The 18886-nt window shown below is 40.6% G+C and overlaps 1 protein-coding gene across 1 annotated transcript in view; it reads right to left on the bottom strand.

Annotated features, from left to right (window-relative positions):
• Nucleotides 1-10526: 10526 nt before the first annotated feature.
• CDIN1 (CDAN1 interacting nuclease 1) overlaps nt 10527-18886 on the bottom strand; it is a 170706-nt gene continuing 162346 nt past the window's right edge. Inside the window, 1 exon segment of the mRNA XM_037900520.2 lies at nt 10527-12502. Coding sequence (XP_037756448.1) covers nt 12367-12502 — 136 coding nt within the window. The 3' untranslated portion in view covers nt 10527-12366.

Below are 18886 nucleotides of genomic sequence, written 5' to 3' on the forward strand. Positions count from 1 at the left end.
GGAAGAAATCGCTGAAGGTCTGACTAGACTAAGATTAGCCATTTTAAAACCCTTGTGTGGACAGGGCAAGTTGTGTTTTAACATGTTAGCTGGTCATGGGAAACACTAGGTTCCCCCTAGGATTCACATTGATCAGTGTTATCTAAAACATGCAGTGGCAGCAGGTTTGTGTAATTTTTGGTGGTGCCTAGAACGAGTTCAAGTCCCGCCCCACCCCCGACACACCTGCCTTGTAAGCTGATGTATATTTTCTAAAATAATGTAAAAATGGACTGAAATCAGTAAGCGTTTAACAGTTTCCCTATATTGCACAATATCACTATTGTAAGGACAATTTATTTAACTAAGAATATCAACTTTATTCATACTCTTTTGAATATGGAAACAACCAAGCACTCTGGGATCAAGAACCCTCAAAAGCAAAAAGCTCTGTCTAATTCACTATTGTACTCCAACCACGTAAATCTTGATAGCCAAGACTGAGGAAAACTCCTTTGCTTATATTTTTGATTTGCCACATCTTTGTTTTGTATAACTTCAGTTTGCAAGCTGGGTGTCGAACTCAGGCCATCACTTGATGAATTACCCTTTTGTTCTTTTTCTCTGGGTAACTTTATTAAGTTATTATTTATCCATCATTGATTATTATTAAACAAAATTAATGGGGTGGGGCCAAGGGGTTTGGGGTGTGGGAGGGGCTCAGGGCTAGAGCAGAGGGTTGGAGTGTGGACGTGAGGGCTGCGGGGTGGGGCTGGGGATGAGGGGTTCACGGTGCAGGAGGGGGCTGAGGGCTGGGGCAGAGGGTTGGGGTCAGGGGAGTGAGAGCTCTGGCTGGGGGTGCTGGCTCTGGGGTGGGGCTGAGTGGGGGATGAGGAGTTCAAACTTTGGGGTGCAGCAGAGAGGCTGCCCCAGGGCTGAGGCCAGAGAGGACTCCCCCCAGCCCTCTCTCTGCCTGCAGCAGCGATCTTCAGTGGAGGGACCCCGCTCTGTTCCCCTTCCCCCCAGCACAATACTCACCCAAGCCCCAGGCTGCTGCTCAGGAGGTCCAGACAGGATAAACCCCCTCAGAGGTGTCTGCCGGGGGGGAGCGCTGCTATGCTGCTGAGGTTCCTGACCTCCTTCCTCCACAGGTGCAGCAGCCAGCCTGCTGCCAGCGCCGCTCCCTTAGCCGGCAGTGGCCGGAGAGGGAGTGCAGTGTGGAGCTGCAGGGGGCAGCCGCCCGGTGCCCAGGGCGCAAGTGAGGCAGGGACACTCGGGGGAGGTGTGTGGGGTGGCAGGTGGGGCCGGGGGAGAGACCCAGCCATGAACATTGTTGGAGCCGGGCCCCCAGGGGCCTGAATTTGCTGGAGCACGGGCACCACAGGCCCATACGACTCGCCGCCCCTGAAAACATGGTCGTTCCTATGACTTGAACACACTTTTTATCTCACGCTAAAGAAACCCAGAAAGGAGATTGAAAAATAAATTGGATCAGACAGAAGAGAAAGGAACAAAAACAGCAAAATGCAGGAAAGCTCCATAAAGGAAAAATAATGGAGAATTTTGGCAGGGAAAGTCCACAGCCAAAAATGCATATGTAAGAATTTCCAAAATCAACAAGCAGAACATGATGGGGGGACTGATAAGCTACTTTCACTTTAAAATATGACACCTTTACAGAATGTCTCAGAACAGAAGAAACCCTGTTCCTCTCTACTGGGAATAAGACACCTTTGTAATGACCCATCAAAGTCTTAGCCTGCTTTACACGGGTTCCTGAAAAAGCCTTGCCCTTACTGCTCCATGCCATGATTGGGCAAAAGGGCAGCTGCCACTTAAGTCTCTGGTGACAGTGGGGCCTTCCATCCACCATCCTTTGGGATGCTGCAGGTTGTCTCAAGATATCAAGCTCTTGGTTGCTAAGCTGCTTCTCTTCAAAAGCAGCCACTGAAGTGTAACAGAAATGGGGACTGTTTTGCTCCTCCCAATGACGTGTACAGAGCTTGACACAAGGTACTAAATCCTGAAGGCAGAAAAGAATATAAACAGTTTTAGGAAAGAATGTGGAAGAAAGTAATAAAAGCAAAAGGGAATATTGATAATGTTTAGGAAAACAAATAGAACTCATATAGTTATAGGGAAGAACAGGAGTTAGTGCAATGCTTTTCAGTGAGAAAGCAAAATGTGAAACAATTCTGACTTTATATATAGGGGAGCTTATTTTCTACACATTGTAGCAGTGCACCTATGCTCAACAAGGACAGCAGCTGGCAATGAAATCCTTGTGAAGAAGCTTTCCAGTGCTAGCTTCTGATTCTGGCCACTCAAAGTAATTACGTATGTCAGTGGCAATATTTGCATTACCCTAGGGCATGTCTACACTTCAAGACAGTACCTGTGGCTTGCCCAGGTCAGCTGACTTGGGATTGTGGGGCTTTGGCTGCAGGGCTATACAATTGCAGTGTAGACATTTGGGCTTGGGCTGGAGACTGGGCTCTGAGACCCTTCCTCTTTGTGGTGTCCCAGAACCTGGGCTCCAGTGAAGCCCAAATGTCTACACTGCAATTTTATAGCCCCGCAGCCTGAGCCCTGTGAGCCTGAGTCAGCTCACACAGGCCAGCTGTGGATGTTTTATGGCAGCATAGCTCTACCCCCAGAGAAGGTATTGCCACAAGGGATGCACTATGCACATTGCTGGCAGTAAAAGCCATTTCTGGGTCTATAGAGAATGTCCCAGAATGCAGGGCTATAGGATCAGACCTAATCAATTTACCTACCTTGGAACTGACAGCTCACCAACCTGACAAATCCTTGATGAAGAGCATGTAGGGTTAGGATACGAGCAAATAATATAAAGTGAAAACTAATACTAGGGTAAATCTACATAAAAATCACAGGCCGAAATCTCAGCGAGTATAGATCAGCATAACACCATAGAAGAAGCCAGAATCACTGAAGTCAGTGGAGCTATGCCAATTTATACCAGCTGAGATTCTAGCCTCACAAGGGTTTAGACCAGATAAAGAAAAAAACGGGAATGATAGAATAGTGAAGCATAACTCTTCATCTGGGGCAGAGGGGAGTGGGAGGGAGAAAAACCTACTCACAATGTGCTTTGTGTGGTTTCATGTCATCATCATCATCAGTCTGTGGCAAAGAATTGGAGGGCGTGTGTAGAGCTGGAGTCTCCAAAAGGGGAAGCTGTCCCGGTGTATGAGAAATCTGAGAATGAGCAAGTGGCAATGTGCAACGGATCAAATGGGATGTGATGATAGCAAATTACTAATATAACGAGGACTGTGTGTAATAAATTGTTTTACTGTGATAACTTGATTCTTCTGAAACAAAAGAGATGCACTCTTCTACATCATTGCTGAAGTGTAAAAAGTATCTTATCTGGGGCTTCAGATAACAACAAATATTTCTCGAACCATAAGGTCAATATTTTCACCTTTTGGATTTAGATTAATCTAAGTCAAATACTATTTGGGTACCTTATCTGCTTACATTTGGGGAGTTTAAAATGAAGTTCCAACTAAAATTAATGGGCCAGATTCTAAGCTGCATTGAACATAGGACTGGAAGGGACCTCCTAGGTCATCAAGTCTAGTCTCCTGCTATCGCAGGCTACTATGTTTTATAATCCTTTTAATAAGTGTATGAAGTTCAGTCTTAAAACCGGTTAGATTTCCTGCCCCCACTTTTCCTGTTGGTAGGCTGTTCCAGAACTTAATGGAGCTGAGATCAGAGCAAACTGGATGGGTTGGAGACAAAGGTGGATTTAAGACCTCTTTACTTCCCTCTCTCCACCACTCCTGGGGCTAGCGGCTACTAGCTGGGGGTGTAGGGGCTGGCAACCAGTTTCAATGACTGGAAATTTCAGGGGTAGAAGGATGCCCAGACCTTGCCCTCTTCCCCTGCCTACACTTTACGTTTGGGTAAAGAAGTAAGATTGAAGTAAGAGAAATTCCCTATTGGCTAGATCCTCCAATGTTGTGCCAGCAGATCAGTGCAATGTGGCTGGGCCAAGATCTCTCATTTGATAATAGAAGTCTTCGGGATCATCAATCCTAACTCTGCTCTATGAGGGAGTAGCGATATTAGAACCTGTGGGCAAAGGTCCACCTAAGGAACAAAACTTGTTTACTGGTACACGTTCCAGCTAGAAGGATGAACGAGTTCTCCAGTAGCTTCCTCAACTCAATATTTATTATTCAAACCAAGTTGTCAGTTATATGTCATTGATAAAGAAGGCTGACAGTAACAGAGTTTGCCCATATGGAGAAGCAGTATATGTGTGTGTATATGCCAGTTCCTTCCTGCCAACATATTTAATCATTTGTACGCAACACTATGCCAAACATTAACAATGTAACGGTGCTAAGTGCATATGGAAATAAACTGACTGATTATACCCATTTTTATTTTCTCATTCATTAGGGAGTTATGCTGGGACAGAACGTGAAATGGACCTGACTGAGGATTACAGAAAAGCAAGAGCTGAGTTAATCCAATATCTCCATTTGTTATGGACTATTTCTGTATCGCTCTTGTTTCCTGGTAATAATACTTTTCATTTCCACAGTGTTGTTTATCTGGAGATTTCAAAGTGCATTTACAAACATTCAGTAAATAGGTAAGAATTCTTATATCCATTTTTACAGAAGGGGAAACTGCAGTAAAAGCAAGTGTAGGTACCAACCTTTGAACATGTTGGCTTTAAGTTGGGCCCTGCCTACATTAGAAACATTTACACGAGGAAAATTACATTACTGGTGCAACACCCTAATAAAGATGCACTATACCAGTGTAAAACAGGATTTACACCAGTGCAGTTTACTTCACTGCACTTCTTTAGTTAGTTTAGTACTGACACTGTGTTCAGCCCTGTACGGTACACAAAAATTAAGGCAATCCCTGACTTGACTTTCCCCTTCTGCGCTGAATCACTCAACTGGTTCTCTCCATTTCACCCTATCCTATAACTGCAGTGTCCTTTAGGTATCTGTTCCACAGTTTCCAGCACCGGTTCCCGTAGTGCATTGTAGGAGAATTCACAAGACCACTGTTGCACTGTGGTACAATAGCATGAGGAACTTGCACTAAAATAACTGTGGCTGACCAGCTGAGGCACAAATGGTATTCAGCCCTGCTGAAGCACTGTCCACTCCAAATGGTATTTAGCTACCCGTAAAACTGCTTGGAGCACTTTTGTGTGTGGATGAAAAATGTTTTATATACAATTAGGTGGAAGAAAATATCACATAGCATAGTAAATTTCTCTAGTATATTCAAGGCCCTACTCATCCACTCTTTCCTCTTATTGCGTTACCCTCTGCCAATGTCACCCTCATCTGGTGATTTGATAGCATCTCACACAAGCATCTCTATGCCCTCTTCAATACAGCGCCTTATGCATCGAACACCTTCTCTGAACGAACCCATCAAACTATTGCACTCCTCTCAAGACCCACCTCTACTGCATAGCAATTAAGAGTGGCTTTGGGCAGACAGAGATGATTATAAATAAAGTATGTGCCAACTAACAGAAACATTCAGTTGTCTGTATTTGATCGTATCCCTCTTGTCCCACCTTTCACATGTCTCCTGTCATTGGGGGTAGGGACCAGAATTTCATGTTTTTGTACAGTATCTGCAACTTTGATCCAGACTGGGGACTCTGGCCACGAATGTGAAATACATGTTAAATAATAATAATAAAGTACACTGTAAGTCTGTCCCTGTGTCCATGAATGAGATGTCACACAGCAGCAGCTGCCTGCAAAGTGCAACTCATGCTGTTGAATCTATTTGAGCAATCTATTGGATGTTTACATTTGCATAATGTTTGTAACCTTGACTTGGTGTTGGGTTCATTAGTCCTTAAATACAAGTAAGGTGGTGTGGGGTTTTTTTTCCCCGCCCCCAGCCAACCTGTTCGCTCAGTAGTCCACTGTTATTGGAGTTTAGTTGATTTGCGTTTCGGTGGAGAACTGTCATGCAAATCATGATTGCTATCAGAGTTTATCTTACACTAGATACTTATCTTAATGTACCTTAGTTTCATTAGAAAAGTTTTCAGAGGTAGAAATCATTTAAGACTACATATTAAGGGTTAATAATAAATGGATGGGTTTACAGACATTTGACTGAACACAGGGATGAACCTTTTACTACTATTAAATGTATGAACTGAAAATAAGATGTAATCAGCTTATGTATTGGATCAATTCATTCTCTGGGAAAATTTGGCATTGCACAGATACAACCCACAATGACTTTCTTCACAGAAACGTACGGGAACATCTTTATGGATAAACAGCAAAAAATATTTTTTCAATAAGAAAAGAATAAACACACCTCCCCAAAACCTGGTTATAATGGGAATAATCTTAGCCAAGGATATTTCTCTGAGAATTAATAACCAACTGGGGTTAATGGTCATTGGCTTCACCTTAGGCCCTCAATTAATCCTTGAACCTCAACTGTTACTACTTAATTGACTTAGTTTCATTTCATTTTAACATTTCAAAGTGATCTCCCTAGAATCACACTGACAGAGTAACATGGTCTCTGTAGATGTGCACTGACATGGTTTCAATATTGTTATATTGTCTCCATACACTTGCATTGACATTTCATTTTGTTTTGACATCACAATGCCACATCCATGGATCTGTGCAGATGACATGAGATTGTTCAGATTAGGGTAAAGCCAGTCCAAGAGAGTGGGAAACTAGTATTTTATAGAATGCAAACAAACTGCAGCACATGAGCTCACTTAAAGGCTATCAAAAACTAGATTGATTAATATAGTCAATTTGAACAGCATTTCAGTGTACTTTAAACAAAAAATCATAACTAAACTATCTCAAAAAATTAAAGAAAACCCACGTCACCTTCCTAAACCTGTCTCTTCACTTAGATCAACTGCAACTATTGAGACACGGTTAAGAGGCAAGTGGCCTGAGAACTATACCAGTTAATTAATTAAAGAAATGAAAATTGATATTACATTTCATGTCTATTATAGGCTGCAAATAAATTATGTATATCTCAGGCATTCCCAATAATTAGTATCAAAACAATTAACTGAGTACTGTACAATGCAATTCCAAATCAAGATAAAATTCTTTGAATAACTGAAATAGTTAAGCCAGCAACGTGAGGTTTTTCCTATAATGTGGAAAAGTTTAGAGAGGCCTTTTGAAGTGCTTTGATCAAGCTCTAAAATAATTTTAGTGGATTACTATTGTACTAAAATGATAATTTATAGTAGCTGACCTAAGCTGCTCTTTGTATAACAGCCATACATGAAACAATAGCAGGAAAGTGAAAAACACAAGGGGAACTAAAGTTGCTCTGTTTATTATTTAGCTCATAATTACATCTTCCTTATTTAATCTTTTGAATCCTGGCATGTTCTTAATAATACAGGTTCAAATAATATTTACTACACACAAGAGGGTTAGTTTTGAGTAACACATTTAGACTATCCAAACTTTGTGTAACTTGTGACCTTTCCCTAACCTAAGCAAGGTCTATTTTATACAGATTGTACTAGATAGACAGTTCCTCTGTAAATGGTAAAGTTGCCGCCAAGCTCCCATTGTTAGCCATTTACTTCATTTTTCAGCAAGGCATACTTTTAATTCCTATCACCCAGCTGTAAGGAGCCTTCTTTAGTTTTCTTCTCTTGTCAACTTAACGTAACAGGGGTTTCTCTTAGCAGACTGCAAAACCCACTGTAAGTGGCACTCTGCAGTTTAGATAAACAAACTAGGAATAGTGCTTTTTTAAATTCTTGTAGGCAACTTGCTATTGTAATTCACAACATTTGATCAGCATTCATAGTAACAAACATGTTTGTTATCTATTCTCCAAAACAACAATGGTGCAATTCTTCAACACCTACCTTGAGTAACACTTACTAGCTACAGACATTGCTGGGCCAGAGTCTCTCCTCCAGTACTGTCCCCTTTTTAAAAAGGGACCAGGGTCTAATTGCAGATGACCTATTGAGAATTACTCCAACACGGTTGTTATTTCAGCTGGCATAAAGTTTGCAGAACCAGCTCCTATGCCAACCATTTATTAAAGGAGGAAAGGGCAGTTAGAGGGGCAGAGAGGAGTTGGGCTCAATTCTGTCAATTCTCAGCAGGCATATGGTTTTCTAGGAACCATAGGTAACACTGCTTATTTAGAGCAGTCTCTAGGCTGCCAAAGCAGCTGCAGCTTGAGAATCAGGTCGCTGTAACTGACCCTTGGATGGTCCTTGGTTCTGTGCTGAGCAAAGCATCCTCAAGCTGAGTAAGGACTGCAGAATCATATCTTCATTTTTAATAGCTGAAATCTTAATTTTGACCATACATATTTGACCATACATATTGACCATCTCACAGCCAAGATAGCTATATGGAAGAAAGTTTGTGTTGAAAACTAAGACCCATTAGATAAGTATAGGATTTACCATACTGGATCATGCCATTGTTCCATCGACTCCATCATCAGCACCTGGAAGTGACCTATATGTGACACTTCAGAGGGAGGTAAAACCTCACCCGCTGCACTCGACTAGCTGGGGAATGCTATACATAGAGATCTGGGTCATTTCCACCAAAATTAAAATATAATTATGAAACATTCTGCATTATATGGTAGTTTGGCCTGAATGCACACAGGATATGAAATAAAGATAGCGTTTTTCAGCCACAGAACTTTCATCAGAAGCCATCTGTAGAGACAAAAGTAATGAGCAGAGAAAGGGGTATTCAAATGGGAAAAGGACTAATGAGAGGCTTTTGGCCCACAAATAAGAACTGGCTATACAATATGGAAAACAAAGAAGGAAGGATGAAAAAGGATATGGAAAGAACTATGAAGTGCCTTCTTAAATAAGAAGAGATGGCAAATCAATTACACAAAGAGGTGTACAGAGAGGGCAAGGTAAGGGAATTAAGAAGTAGCAAGAGTAAGTAAATACAATAAAACAAGAAACAAAGTATTAATTTACTATGCACATACTTGAAGTGAAATAGTGACAAGGTATCAACAGGTTTAAAATATATGCACCTGTCTGTTCACCTTTCCATGTAGCCCAGTTTTTTACTATTTACACCAAGCTTTTTGGTTTTGAGCTGACTTTAGAGGAACTATTATTTATCCCTAGAATGCAGGAAAGATCATTAGTTTGTTCTGTTTAACCCAGACTCTGTCATTTTCAGCATGACCTGTATGCCTGTGTGCCATTCCTGCTGGACCAGGAAGTTTTACTTCCATATTGAACTCATTGCACACAATCGTATCAATTTCTAAGGCTTGGAGCAGGCAGTATTACAGCGTTTCTAAGAGCAGATGCTTGGTAAGTCTATATATGCCAGTGAGACCATCATTCAGTTTTATGCACACTTCTGTTTTCTGGCTTGGCATAATTCATTAGCACCACTGCAGCATACTCCATAAAATTGGATTTGGCTGCAGTGCTAAGGTTCTAATGACGATAGCATTGTAAAAAAAGCAGTAGTTTCTCCTTTTTATTCTTAGAGTTGATATTTACGTCTGATAAACTGAGAAAATACACAGAGAACACTTACAACATACAAGTAGGAATAACAATGTGGTTTTATTTTTTTAATGTTTTGTACTTACCATTTAAAATGGTGGCACACACAGTATAATAAGGTTTGTGATAGCAAGGCTTGCTAGGAGAGCACATGCAATTGGAATTAGCAGAGCACATACATTTTTACGGCTTATTTCATCAGCATTTGAATACACAGATTTTAAGAGGGTCAATATATAAAGGAATGGTCAAAGCTCTGATTAAGGACTCCACTATTGCCTTTCAAGCTGTTATACTGCAGCATCAGGTGGGGAAAAACAAACAAATACTGTACAAGCATAACCTTATTTTTATTTGTGCACCCTCAACATTGTTATATTTGTTTTTATATTAAACAAATTAAAGATTCAATGAGGGCTGAACAGAATTTTCAACATCTGTGTAGATAAATGTAATTTATTCAAAAAGAAAAAGTAGCACAGGGCATCTTGTAAAAACTGTTTGAAATGATTTCATACAACACAATGCAGAGACATTAGCTAAAATAGATTCAGTTTTGTCCTTAAAACCTGCTTCATGTAGGCAATTATTGCTTTGAGTTTCTAATGGAACAATGGTTGATTATTACTTTCTTTTTTTCTATTCTTGATTTTACACACGCTACTAACCTAAACCAGAGTTATATGTCCCAGGGGCAGTTGCACCCTAAATGTTGCTTCTGTGTAGCCTTAGGGAGGTACACTCTGCAGATTGCTTCTGCCTATCTTTATGTGCAGACTCATAAAGCCTATCAGGTAAAAATAAAGTAAGTGTAATAGTCGAAACATAAATGAGTTACAAGTGTTTGGAAAAAGAAAAAAGGATTTATTGAAAATTGGTATTTCTAAAGTAACATTCAGAAACAGTAAGATAATCTTTGCCATGTAGGTAACTCATGGTATTGTGGCAACGCTAGTGTACTCTTGCCTGTACAGCAAAGGATGTATCAATACTATTAAAGCTATTTTTTCCTAGAGGAAAAAAAAAAAGAAGGGATTTCTAAATTGGCCGTATAAACAAAATTCATGCTAAAACTTGGCACAAAGTTCAGTATAAAAGTGAGATTTGAAAGTTTATTTTAAAATAAGCTGTGTAGTTGTTTTAAAGTTAAAAAAGTGGTTTCATACACTTTCTTTGCATCTCTTACTTTGGATTGAAAATTTGTGCACAATTTCAAAATATTACAGACCCCAAACAGCTTCTCTGTTGAGATTCTGAGAGCTTCTGTTACTCAAGAGAAGCTGAGTATGCAACTCAACTTCCTATTCTGAGAGGAATTTCCCTTTGGGAGTGGCAGTTTTATGAGACTTCTTATCAAATCCCCTTCCCAAGATGGAGTCTATAGCTTTGTTTGGCTCTTGTGATTGGTTAGAGAAGAGATGTTCAGCATTTGTGGTGTTTCTATCAGCTTCCTCAAAAATTTTGTTTTTCCCTGGCTGACTGTTAGGAAGGAAAGGGTCTTAAAAAGGCTACCAGCCCAAAGAGATGTCTTGTCTGACCATCTCTTAGCTGTGAGAGCAGAAGTTAGGCTGAACACTACCCCTCTTTTCTGTGGTGATGAGTGTAAAAAGAAGACGAGAAAGGAGCCCTCACAATTTCTATAATGGTGGAAGCCCACAGCCATCTCTAGACACTTCCAGCCTTGGCAGTTCCATCAGGAAGAAGAGAATAGGAAACAATAGCACTCAGGAGATGGTGTGCTTATTTAGATGAATTCCCCATCCAACAAATCCAGTAGGAAGCAGTGTTTACCTTTTGGTTCTCTCCTTGCACACCAGGCTGACACTCTCAGAATACATCAACCAGGTACAAAGTTTCATACACGGTCTTTTTGGATTTCACGTGCCGGAAAACTGCACATCATGAGGCCTACACAGATCTACTCAAATTATTTGCTTAAAATCAACCACGGAAAAGATCCATCAGTAGAGATTTCTAGGATATCCCAAAACTGCTGAAAGAGGTCAATGTGCTTTACCAATTATTTTTAATACTTTTTAAGGTACACATTAATATGCACCACACATTTTCCCATATATATATATATATATACATACACACAAGATAAATGCTGACTTTTATTAAGGAAAAATATTTTTAAAAAATTGAATGTCAGATTCTTTTGTTTTTAAGCAAACATATACAAATGAGGAAATTCATGCATCAATCATTATATTAGAATAATAGTAGCTGTCTGGCTTAATGCTACAAAAGCCAGGAAATTCAGAGTGCAAACAAGGCATTAAAGATGATGTGATCCTCTCTTACCATATGAATTGCACCAAGTGACACAGTGTGAGTGTTAAGTAGGGAGTTTCAGCCTTAACCAAATTTCCTGGCTTGTGTGTGTGTTTGAGCCAGATCTTTAATATTTAACGAAGTTATGTGAGAGAAAACAGAAAGCACTTTCTTTAAGATGACTCCATAACACAGGGAGGAGAATTGAAAGTCACACCTTTCAGCCTCCACATTTTTTCTTTTGTTTAGTATGTAAGGAGAAGCCATCCGGAAGGAAGAAAGATTATGACTATCTATAAACTAACTGTTTGACAGAGACAGAACTGCTGATAATGAGTGGGTTGTGTCTGTAGTTTTTGGCTGCTCACAACAGCAGAGGGCTGAGGCAAAACAGAAACTCTTGATATGTTTGTCTAAAGAGGTAGTAGTGTGATCACAGGCAGCAGGAGTTCAGCTGAAGTTCAGGGCAGATGTTGCCAGTAGTTTACAGTGCAGGAAAGTAAAATTGCTTCCGGATTCACCTCTTCCTCCCAATTTCTCTTCCAACATCAGTGTTGAGCCATGCTGTGTCGCAGAGTTACAATATCAGTAGGAAAGCAGTCTTTTAGCAGGATACCACGTTCACGATGGCAGTCCAACTCCTCAATAAATCCATACCAATAGATGACTAATCCAGGACCAAATCTATTACATAATGAGAAGAATATAACATAAAATCACATATACAGAAGAAAAATAGAGTCCACAGTCCCAGGCCAATGAGTAATTCACATGCATTGTTGATTTTATTCTAAAATTGGAGTTTACCTACATTTAATTTCCAAGATTTTCATTTAATCAGGGTAGAATTGTTTTACAATTAAGTAATATCTGATTCCATGAATAAAAATGCTATTAGAGTCTTACAGCAAACTGAAATATTTGTTTAGTTCACACTTTTACCATCATGAACATATAACTAACCAGCCATAAGAACGGACCCCTAAGTGCCTTTGTAATAACATTTAATAACTGTGTGAGACATACAGAAGCCTCTCTTCCCTTGCTCTCCATTTATTTCAGATTTGGACATTTAAGCATTAAAAATACATGGGTTTACATAAAACCTCAGATGATGTGAATTTCAGTACAGTAAAGATCAACAATGATTGAAAATATAATCTCTACAATGAGTAAGTAACTGTTAAGGCAAAGCACAGTCCATAGAAAGTTTCTACTGCAATGTCTCTAAAATGTGCCTCAGGAATTCCTCAGATATTACTAACATTGACTGATCCCCACTAGGCACTCTCAGGAAGTAGCCCCATGGACTATTTTACCCATCAGGAAGTTCAGACCTTGAGGCTGGGTTCATAAAGAAGTAATCACTATCAATCATTGTGTACAGCGATATGTTTTGCACATCAGTTTCACGTTTTTCCTACTGAGAGCACTTAATTAAAGGGCAGCACTACTTTTGGTGTAGTGTTGCAGGAATTTTACAGTGAAATCATAAATTATGAATGTTGGGTTAGTAAAAGGATGTCTAAAAACAGAACCACTTTCTGTAGTCTTACATTACAGCAGTCTGTACAATGTTAGGCCAAAAAGCTTTTTCTTTCTGTGATTTATTATATGCTATAGTGAACTTGCCAAAAACGACAGTGGAGGATGAGCTATTAGATACTGTATGTACAAGAAAACGTTCAATAGAATATCATTTAATGGTTTATACACAGAACTGTGCTCAGTACTCACACCAATATGGTAGCCAATTTTTGTTGATGTTTAATTATAATAAAAGTGTGTCGGGGGATGCACAATAACTGAAAAGTCCACTTAGCAGACAATAGAAGCTCTCAAAACAGTGGGTAGTGCCAGATTGGCTTCATTAGGGTGGTTTCTTTCCAGCACTGAACTGAGGAAAACTATTTGATGTGCTTATGTAATGGAACAAACATAAAAGGAAATAACTGTAGATTCCCCCTGCAGTTTCAATTGGGTATTGTGTGCTACTTTCCAAAACTGTTGTGTAGTGTTGTTAAGCACCGTTTTATGGCTGCTACCTTCCACCCCAGAGGCGGGTGCATTTCAGTTGCAGAGGAAGCATTCTTTGTACATAGTTTACATATCAGTTTGGAAAGCTCTGTGATTTTTCAGATGGAAATGCAAGACGTTATTACTGTTACAGATTTAGCCATACTAATATAGACAGAAAGTGAAGTTTCTTTAGAAATGTATTATAGGTCAGATTGTGGCTGGAGTGGAAGAGCACAGCACCCTTCTCCCAGCAGTTGCACTCTATAGATGGCCAGGAACATTTGCTGTCCCTGTGCTCTCTGGAACATAAGCCTTGCTTTTGGCTAGTGCCCTGTGAGGCGCATGCAGGGCAACAGCCTGCTGTTCCTCACTGTATCAATAAACACAGCTGGCCCAGCCACAGGGGGGAGCAAATTGGTAAGTGTGTTGAGAGATACTGCTGCCTGGTGCTCCCATTAGGGTAGTGAAGCTTCATGCTGTCTCCAATGTAAGGCATTGATTCACTGCCACAATCTGGCCCTAATATTTTTACAGAGAAGTGTGTTCAAACCAATCACTTCAAAGGAATATGTAACTGGGCAGGCAGTAAGTATTCTACCTGAAAGATTTTAAAAACAAACCAGACCAAAAACACATACACCCATAAAGAGAATGCATTGTGCATTTTTAATGGCCTGTTTTATGCAAGTCAGAGGCTATGAAACATACATACACGTGGTACTTGTTCATTACTAGAACGTTTGCCAGGTAAAAAAACCCAGTGCTAATGAGCAGCTGCTCTTCCCTAGTGCTTAAGGAAACTTGACTTGTTTCAATCTGCACAACTATCTGAAAACTCATGTGGTAAAAGGCACTTGTCACTGCATATAAACTGTAATTTGTATTTGAAATTACAATTATTCATTAAAATAGATACTTCCAAGCCCACTAAAAAGGGATTGTAAAGCAGTTTTTATTGAATTGTCAGTGCCACAAATTTCAGAGGGGTAGTCGTATTAGTTTGTATCAGCAAAAACAACGAGGAGTCCTTGTGGCACCTTAGAGACTAACACATTTATTTGGGCATAAGCTTTCGTGGGCTAAAACCCACTTCATCAGATGCATGGAGTAGAAAATACAGTAGGGAGGTATAAATACACAGCATATGAAAAGATGGGAGTTGCCTTACCAAGTGGGGGGATCAGTGCTAATGAGCCAATTCAGTTAGGGTGGAAGTGGGCTATTCTCAACAGTTGACAAGAAGGGGTGGAAATAACTTTTGTAGTGCTAATGAGGCCAATGTAATCAAGGTGGCCCATTTCAAACAGTTGATAAGAAGGTGCGAGTATCAGTTTAGTTTAGGGAAAATTAGTTTTTGTAGTGACCCATCCACTCCCAGTCTTTATTCAGGCCTAATTTGTTGGTGTCCAGTTTGCAAATTAATTCCAGTTCTGCAGTTTCTTGTTGAAGTCTGTTTCTGAAGTTTTTTTGTTGAAGAATTGCCACTTTTAAGTCTGTTATTGAGTGTCCAGGGAGACTGAAGTGTTCTCCTACTGGTTTTTGAATGTTGATGTCAGATTTGTGTCCATTTATTCTTTTGCATAGAGATTCTCCGGTTTGGCCAATGTACATGGCAGAGAGGCATTGCTGGTACATGATGGCATATATCACATTGGTAGATGTGCAGGTGAACGAGCCCCTGATGGTGTGGCTGATGTGGTTAGGTCCTATGATGGTGTCCCTTGAATAGATATGCAAACAGAATTGGCACTGGGGTTTGTTGCAGGGTTTGGTTCCAAACCCATCTGGTTCCAAATCCTGCAACAAGTCCACAAAAGCTTGTGCCCAAATACATTTGTTAGTCTCTAAGGTGCCACAAGAACTCCTCGTTGTTAGTGCCACAAATGACACTTTTCATTATATTGGCTGCAACTAGCAACAGGTTCAGAAATGCCAATTCTGATGAAAAACTTTATTTTTAAGGGTGTCCAGTGAGTCAATTGCAGGTTCCTGGCTTTAGTTAATCAGTGAAATTATTCCCTCAATCCTGTATTAGACCTTTATTCGCTAACTAGTCCTGCCCATGCTATATCTTTTCATAATATTGGTATAATCCTGTATATTATGACTGTGTATCAGAGATAGCATATGTATGATCAGATACAAGCCATACTGTATTAAAAAATGACTTAAGTGGAGCACTTAAAACCAAAATTAACTTGTTGGCACAGTAAGCATTTGCCACTGACTATGAGGAGCCCCTGCTGCTAAGAGCCAATTTCTCTTTCATTAACACACAGAGCTGGCAAATCTCAAACAATGCCAGTGGTTAATTACAGTTGCCTTAATTTGAAAAGACGTTTAACCTTTTTTATGTAGAGGATGGGGCATGGAAGTGCAAGCAAGGAGCAAGAACCACCCTTTTTAATTTGACTCCTTCCGAAGTTGTACATGTGACACTGTGGAGAATGAAACGCAACACTGCAAATTAGAGAGTCAGACTAAAAACTTATTTATAGATTAATAACAACATTTAATACATTGGAGACTAACCTTCCTTGCAGGGCCAATGCTGACAACTTCGGTTTACACAGGAGAACTAGTTCAAATGACAGAGAGCTTGCTCTGCATGCCACAGGAAGTGGGACCAACCTGGCAATTCTGAGAAAAATCTTCAGAATACAAAGCAAAAGATGGTTTTACAGTCACTGTACAGGACTCCATCAGGAATACTGTATGCAATAAAGGTCACTATACCACAGGAAGGATATTAATTTTTTGAGAACGTGCAGCTCAGGGCAACAAAGAAGAAATCAGCTCTTAAGGAGCTAGGCGCAGAATCCTACAGACTTTGCTTTTGCCCAGTAGAACTGTGTAAACCTCCAGTTTTGGTTAACAGGTACTCCTGTGAATCTTCTCTTCAGTTTTGTTTCACACTAGTTCACACCCTGTAAATCCCAAGTGTAAGCTAACCCCAAAACTCAACATGAAACTAGTTTTGCCTGTTTTTATGAAGCTCAATTTTTTTTTTTAAACAAATATTGGCTGACTTTTCAAACTTGAAAGGAAACAGAAAAAACAGCTGAGTTTTAGCTAGTTTGGGTTTTTGTTACAAACATTTTGAATAGCTCCACATAGAAGAAAACTCAGTGGCAAGACTATTTCATATAAAGGTAATAAACATATTAAATATGGTATCAGAGAGTGGGCCTCATTGAGGCCTTTTGAACACACAGATGAATTAGGTTTCAGAGTAGCAGTCGTGTTAGTCTGTATTCGCAAAAAGAAAAGGAGTACTTGTGGCACCTTAGAGACTAACCAATTTATTTGAGCATGAGCTTTCGTGAGCTACAGCTCACTTCATCGGATGCTTTCGGTGGAAAATACAGTGGGGAGATTTACAGATGAATTAGTTTATCTTAAATCAGTTTTTAAATAGATAGTTAGCCTAGTGTAAAACCCTCTGTATACACTCTTAGGGTATGTCTACACTACGAAATTAGGTCAAATTTATAGAAGTCGGTTTTTTAGAAATCGGTTTTATATATTCGAGTGTGTGTGTCCCCACAGAAAATGCTCTAAGTGCATTAAGTGCATTAACTCGGCAGAGTGCTTCCACAGTACCGAGGCTAGAGTCGACTTCCGGAGCGTTGCACTGTGGGTAGCTATCCCACATTCCCGCAGTCTCCGCTGCCCATTGGAATTCTGAGTTGAGATCCCAATGCCTGATGGGGCTAAAACTTTGTCACGGGTGGTTCTGGGTACATATCGTCAGGCCCCCGTTCTCTCCCTCCCTCCGTGAAAGCAAGGGCAGACAATCGTTTCGCGCCTTTTTTCCTGAGTTACCTGTGCAGACGCCATACCACGGCAAGCATGGAGCCCGCTCAGCTCACTGTCACCGTATGTCTCCTGGGTGCTGACAGACACGGTACTGCATTGCTACACAGCAGCAGCAACCCATTGCCTTGTGGCAGCAGACGGTGCAACAGGACTGGTAGCCGTCATCGTCATGTCCGAGGTGCTCCTGGTCACCTGTGTGAGGTTGATCAGGAGTGCCTGGGCAGACATGGGCGCAGGGACTAAATTTGGAGTGACTTGATCAAGTCATTCTCTTTAGTCCTGCAGTCAGTCCTATTGAACCATCTTATGGTGAGCAGGGAGGCGATACGGATTGCTAGCAGTTCTATTGCATCATCTTCTGCCGGGCAGGCAAGAGATGAGGATGGCTAGCAGTCCTATTGTACCATCTTCTGCTGAGCAGCCATGAGATGTGGATGGCATGCAGTCCTTCTGCACCGTCTGCTGCCAGCCAAAGATGTAAAAGATAGATGGAGTGTATCAAAACAAGAAATAGACCAGATTTGTTTTGTACTCATTTGCAAACCCCCCCCCCCCCCCGTCTAGGGGACTCATTCCTCTAGGTCACACTGCAGTCACTCACAGAGAAGGTGCAGCGAGGTAAATCTAGCCATGTATCAATCAGAGGCCAGACTAACCTCCTTGTTCCAATGAGAACAATAACTCAGGTGCACCATTTCTTATTGGAACCCTCCGTGAAGTCCTGCCTGAAATACTACTTGATGTAAAGCTACCCCCTTTGTTGATTTTAGCTCCCTGTAAGCCAACCCTGTAAGCCGTGTCATCAGTCGCCCCTCCCTGCGTCAGAGCAACGGCAAACAATCGTGCATCTGAGTTGAGAGTGCTGTCCAGAGCAGTCACAATGGAGCACTCTGGGATAGCTTCCGGAGGCCAATACCGTTGAATTGTGTCCACAGTACCCCAAATTTGACCCGGCAAGGCCGATTTAAGTGCTAATCCACTTGTCAGGGGTGGAGTAAGGAAATCGATTTTAAGAGCCCTTTAAGTCGAAATAAAGGGCTTCATCATGTGGACAGGTGCAGGTTTACATCGATTTAAAGCTGCTAAATTCGACCTAAAGTCCTAGCGTAGACCAGGGCTTATTTCAGTTTGAGAGTGACTTAAGTGGTTTAGCTTAAACTGATTCCTAATTAATGTAAGATAAATAAGCCAGATTTATATTGATTTGAGAGTGTCCACACAGCCTTTTGC

This window comes from Chelonia mydas, chromosome 6 (genome assembly GCF_015237465.2).
Source record: "Chelonia mydas isolate rCheMyd1 chromosome 6, rCheMyd1.pri.v2, whole genome shotgun sequence".
Lineage (NCBI taxonomy): Eukaryota > Metazoa > Chordata > Testudines > Cheloniidae > Chelonia > Chelonia mydas.